The 6,000-nt window shown below is 48.3% G+C and overlaps 1 protein-coding gene across 1 annotated transcript in view; it reads right to left on the reverse strand.

Moving 5' to 3' along the window:
* SBK1 (SH3 domain binding kinase 1) overlaps positions 1–1,555 on the reverse strand; it is an 85,063-nt gene extending 83,508 nt beyond the window's left edge. Inside the window, exon 1 of the mRNA XM_034420445.3 lies at positions 385–1,555. Within this exon, the coding sequence (XP_034276336.1) occupies positions 385–446 (62 nt within the window). The 5' untranslated portion in view covers positions 447–1,555. The remainder of the gene's footprint in view (positions 1–384) is intronic.
* Between the last annotated feature and the right edge of the window lie 4,445 nt (positions 1,556–6,000).

The raw sequence follows: 6,000 nt of genomic DNA on the forward strand, positions 1-6,000 counted from the left end.
CTCTGGACGAACACGTCTCCGTGGTCATATGGCCGGCATGACTCAACGGCAAAGGTGCACGGAATGTTGTTACCTTCCCACCAAAGGTGGTCCCTATTTTTCTACTTGCATTTTTTACATGCTTTCGAACTGCTAGGGTGGCAGAAGCTGGGACAAGTAACGGGAGCTCACTCCGTTACGCGGCACTCGGGATTCGAACCACTGAACTGCTGACCTTTCGATTGACAAACTCAGTGTCTTAGCCACTGAGCCACCGTGACCCTATCGATCGAAGTTTAGGATTCCTTATTTCTGAACTTGCACCCGAACATCAGAACACCTCGACTCCTGCAGATTTGCCTACCGCGCTTTGCATGGGTGCGCCGAGAAATAATGGGACCCTACCTGTTGGATTGCAAAGGCTGGAGCTCCTCCTTCTGAAAGCAGGTGAAGCAGAAGGAATCCATCTCTCCGAGGAAGCAAGGCAAGGGGCGATCCTGGCCGGGCCACACCTGACAGACATCAGCATTTTGCAAGGAACGGGAACCGCCTTCCACGCTCAGCTGTTCTGGCCCAGCTTCCACGGGCGAACATTTCGCACCTTCGCTTCTCCAATTTCCCGCTGCCCCTTCCAGGGTGCAAAAGGTCCCCCCTGTTGTGGGGTCGCTCCGCTGGAGATGGAAATCAGGAACTTTAGAGCCAGTTGCTTTGTAGGTAATCTAGCAGATTTCTTGACAGGTCCCGGCTTCCATTGAAGAACGGCTTTTCCTTGAAAATCGGGGCCACCTTCACAAGACCTTGCTGAGCAGTTTTTTGAGGGTGCTCTTCCTTGGAGAACCTTTGACGTTGACGTCTTCTTGGCAGCAGATCAGAGAAGCCTCTGCTTCTTTTCTATGTCTTCTCCTCTTGTTAAATCTTGCAATGGCCTGATGGTTGCAGGCATAGGCTTCCAAAGAGACCCTTATTCCAGAACCAGAGAAGAAGTCAAGGAAGTTCTCTCAATCTTCAGCCAGAAAGCTTGGACAAACTTAGAAATCAAGTCTTCTGAGATTTTTCCCATGGATGTCTCTGCTGGTGACTTCCCAAAAAAGTGGGTGATCACCTGCTGGAGTTGTTTCTCTTCACTGACTCTGGTTCTTCTGGAAATGATGGGGAAAATCCCATTCAGCCCAGATAACCAAGTCAGGCTTTGCCCTGCGGTCTTCCGGACATCCCAGTACAACTTGCCTTATGGAAAGTTTTCTTCTCCCTTTGGGAAGGGAAGACACTGACCTTTCAGGTGGAGACAGCCAGCTCTACACTCTGGATCTCTTGGTCAGGAAGAGGAGAAGTGATGCCTTGGTAGAAGGTAGCACCTCTATGAGTGTGTGTGTGTGTGTGTGAGAGAGAGAGAGAGAGAGAAAGATGTGCATGCACACGGAAGGAAGGGAAGGATTCACCCTGGGCAGCCAAGGCTGAGTTCCATGCTCACAGTCTTTTTTTTTTTTTTTGCCCTGGGAATCAAAACTTCCAAGACCTGCTGAATAGACCGAGATTCACAGGGCTGTCTGGTTGACCGAGCAGCCAGCTCTCTCTCTCTGACAGATAAAGCAGGCAGGGTATTAATAGCTCCAGCTTCACGCGGTGAGGCTGGAGGGTTAACTCTTCCCCTGCCGCAGTTCTGGTCCACATGCCTTGAAGGCTGAACAGCAGCCTCCGTGCCTCTCTCTCTCTCTCTTAGAGAGAAGGGGGGGGGTCTCGGGATGATCAGTCTCTGGAGGCTGGAGCAGTGGAGTGCCCCCTCCCCTTTTTAGGTACTCATGCTCCCGGTGCCTTTGACAGCAGCCTTGCCTGAAGGAATGGAAAGGGAAAAAACATGACAATAAACATAACTGAAAAACTGGATTGGCTAAGTTGGGTTGCAGGGCATAAAAAGGGGGATCTTAACTCAGCTAGGGGGATGCGGTGGCTCAGTGGCTAAGACACTGAGCTTGTCAATAGAAAAGTCGGCAGTTCAGCAGTTCGAATCCCTAGTGCTGTATAACGGGGTGAGCTCCCGTTACTTGTCCTAGCTTCTGCCAACCTATGTAAAAAATGCAGGTAGAAAAATAGGGACCACCTTTGGTGGGAAGGGAACAGCATTCCATGCGCCTTTGGCATTGAATCATGCTGGCCATATGACCACAGAGACGTCTTCAAACAGCGCTGGCTCTTCGGCTTTGAAACGGAGATGAACACCGCCCCCTAGAGTCGGGAACGACTAGCACATATGTACGAGGGGGACCTTGACCTTGACCTTAACTCAGCTATATTCCCAAGATATGCTGGACTTGGTTCAAAGAGGTTGGGCCGCTTATGATTCAGCATCTTGTGGCAAACTGGCCATAGCCCTTAGCCCCCTGCATGAATCAGATTCAACATTTAATCATCATCATAAGGTTGATGGGAGCACACAATAATACTGTATCTTATGGGAAAGGTAATAATAATTCAACAGTATAATAATTGATGATGTTTGTCCATCGTGTTCGAAGAGGACCTTGACATCTAATAGGTTGTGGGCTATCCACGATGTGTCCGCAGCTGGCTGGTAAGGCCTGTACGGGCACGGAATGTTCTGCCACATGTCGGGCAGATATGCGTGGGCACCACTATTGCAGTATTTGCAGCTCTGACTTTGCGGAGTGCTCGCTTTCTCTTGTGCTGTGGTTGTCCTTCTGTCTTCAAACATCTGGCAGCGTTGATCCATCAAACAGCTTGATGGATCAACGTGTGCCATGTCGATCGATCTTGTGCCAGGGTTTCCCAGAAGGCGGTGTCGATATCCAGGGTCTTGAGAGAGGCTTTCAGTGTGTCTTTAAAACTTTAAAACTCGGACCATGTGTCTTCTGAATAGTTTTTATCCCAGAGCTATAATTGCACTCAACAATGAACTAAAGGGCCACCATCAGTGAACTGTTGGACAGTATTACTTGGTCTGTTGTGTGGATGTTTGGGTGGTTTAGGGGTGGGGAATTGGGGTGGGTGGGAGTCTGTTTGGTGATTGATATGTGTGTTGGGCCTGGTCTTTGGGTGTTAAGTGAATTTCGTTGTATGGGTATACTGTATATACACATACAATGGCAATAAAGTTGTTGTTGTTATTGTTATTGTTATTGTTGTTGTTGTTGTTGTTGTTATTATTATTATTATTATTAGTTAATCTTTAGTGAGATTCACAGCCTTTGAGGCTGGTTAATAGCTCAGCAGCTCGAGTCCTAACCAAGGACCTAGGAACTGTTAAGGTATCGTCAGAGGATGTAAGCTGTTCCGAGTAAGGTGGTTTTTTGCAGTCTAAATGTTCAAGTCCGGCAAATTTAGAATTTCTAAATAGTGGGGTAGCCCTTTGGGTATTGCTCCAAGGGCTCCAATTACAATCGGGACAACACACGATTTTTTTTATTTTTTTTATTTTTTATTTTATTTATTTATTTATTTATTTATTTATTTATTATTATTATTATTATTATTATTATTATTATTATTATTATTATTATTATTATTATTATTATTTGTATAGCTTCCTTTGTCCCACATGCAATTGCTTTCCTTGAGACAGCTCACCATGGAGGAGCTGTTTGGGGATGTGGGGGTCTGGCATCCTTGTAACATGGCCTGCCCATGAGGTTGGGATGCTTATGATTCAGCATCTTGTGGCAAACTGGCAATGGCCTTAGCCCCCCGCATGAATCAGATTCAACATTTGGTCATCATAAGGTTGATGGGAGCACACAGTAGTGTGTTATGGGAAAGGTAGTAATAATTTGTTGTTGTTGTTAGGTGCAAAGTCATGTCCGACCCATTGCAACCCCATGGACAACATTCCTCCAGGCCTTCCTGTCCTCTACCATCCTCTGGAGTCCATTTAAGCTCACGCCGACTGCTTCAGTGACTCCATCCAGCCACCTCGTTCTCTGCCGTCCCCTTCTTCTTTTGCCCTTAGTCGTTCCCAGCATTAGGCTCTTCTCCAGGGAGTCCTTCCTCCTCATTAGGTGGCCAAAGTATTTGAGTTTCCTCTTCAGGATCTGGCCTCCTAAAGAGCAGTCAGGGTTGATCTCCTCTAGGACTGACCAGTTGGATCGCCTTGCAGTCCAAGGGCCTCGCAGGAGTCTTCTCCAACACCATAGTTCAAAGGCCTCCATTCTTTGGCACTCAGCCTTCCTTATGGTCCAACTTTCACAGTCATACATTGCAACTGGGAAAACCATAGCCTTGGCTATACGCACTAGTAATAATATACAGTATAATAATTATTAAACTTGTATGCCGCCCGACTCTTAACAATTCTGGGAGGTTCACCATAATCAAACCAAGAAATTACAATAATGCACGGAAGTTAAGGAGAAAAAAGACGGTAATTGCAGTGGTGGGATCTCACATTTCCCCGCTGAAATGCTACAACGAGGCAGGTAATCTGTGTTTAAAGAATGTGGTGTGAACCCAATCTTACACAGAAAACAAAATGGCGCTTTCTCAGGAGAGAAGATGACCGTCTAGTTATCTTAATCTATACATCACTTCATCACTGGAGACTTTCAAGAAGAGACTGGACTGCCATCTGTCAGAAATGGTGTAGGGTCTCCTGCTTGCCCGGTGGGGGGGGTTTGGACTAGATAACCTACGAGCTCCCTTCTAATTCTGTTAACCTGTTAAACCTTAATTAGGTCTGGAAACTTGGTTGCTAAGCCACCTAGTAATTAAGTGAAGACTCTGCATGACTGCGATGATTTACAGTGGCATTTTTGTGACAGTCCTTAAGCAAGGACTGCATGGGTCGTTAAGTGACTTGTGGCTTCCTGCCGGCTTCCCTATTGATTTTATTTGTTAGAAACTGGCAGGGAAGGTGTCCAATGCGGATACGTGATTATGGGATGCTGTGACGATTGGAAATGTGGGCCGGTCATTGTGTGTCCAAATTTAGATGATGTGGTTACAGGACCTTCTAGTTATCTTAATCTACACATCACTTCATCACTATACGAGCTTCATCACTGAAGACTTTCAAGAAGAGTTTGGACTGCCATTTGTCAGAAATGGTGTAGGGCAAGGATGGCGAACGTATGGCACATGTGCCACAGGTGGCATGCGTAGCCATATCAGTGGGCATGTGAGCTCAGCTCCGGCATACATGCACATGCCAGCCAGCTGATTTTCAGGCCTTCTGGGCCCACCAGAAATAGGGGAAAAGGCTGTTTCCTGACTCCGGAGGACCTCGGGGGTGGGGGGAAGGCCCGTTTTTCTCTCTCCCCAGCCTCCAGAGCCTTTCTAGGACCGGAAGTTGGCAAATGGGCCGTTTCTGGCCTCCAGAGGGCCTCTGGGGGGGGAGGCCATTTTCACCCTCCCCAGACTCCTAAAAAGGCTCTGGAGGCTAGGAAGAGCAAAAAAACAGGCCTTCCGGTCCCACTGGAAGTTGGCAAATGGGCAGTTTTTGCCTTCAGGAGGGCCTCCAGGGGGGTAGGGAAGGCCATTTTCACCCTCCCCAGACTCCTAGAAAGGCTCTGGAGGATGGGGAGAGCGAAGAACGGGCCTCCCATGCCATCGCGTGCCGAGAGCATGGGGGGAGCATGGGAGGGTTACACGCGCATGCACGGGGGCAGGGCGTATAGAATTATGGTTGTGGGCAGGAGCCCATTTTCGCTGGCAGAGCGCTCGGGCCACCACAGGCACTGCCAACATGAGTGATGTCAAACTGGCCATGCCCACCCCTGCCCCCCAAGATCAAACACAACCCTGATGCGGCCCTCAATGAAATTGAGTTTGACACCCTTGACTCGGGGGTGAAATGCTCCCGGTTCGGACCGGATCGCCCGATCCGGTAGCAATGGCGGTGGGTGGTACGGAGAACCGGTAGCAAAAATCCCTGCAGGCCCCCCCCCCACCCATGCCCAGCTGAGCCGCGCGATCATCAGAGGATCTTCGGCCGAAAAAATGCTTTTAAAAGTTAAAAAAAAAAAGCTCTGATGATCGAGCGGCTCAGTTGGGATCATCAGAGGCTTTTAAAAG

This window comes from Pantherophis guttatus, chromosome 14 (assembly GCF_059756535.1).
Source record: "Pantherophis guttatus breed Tessera chromosome 14, ASM5975653v1, whole genome shotgun sequence".
Lineage (NCBI taxonomy): Eukaryota > Metazoa > Chordata > Lepidosauria > Squamata > Colubridae > Pantherophis > Pantherophis guttatus.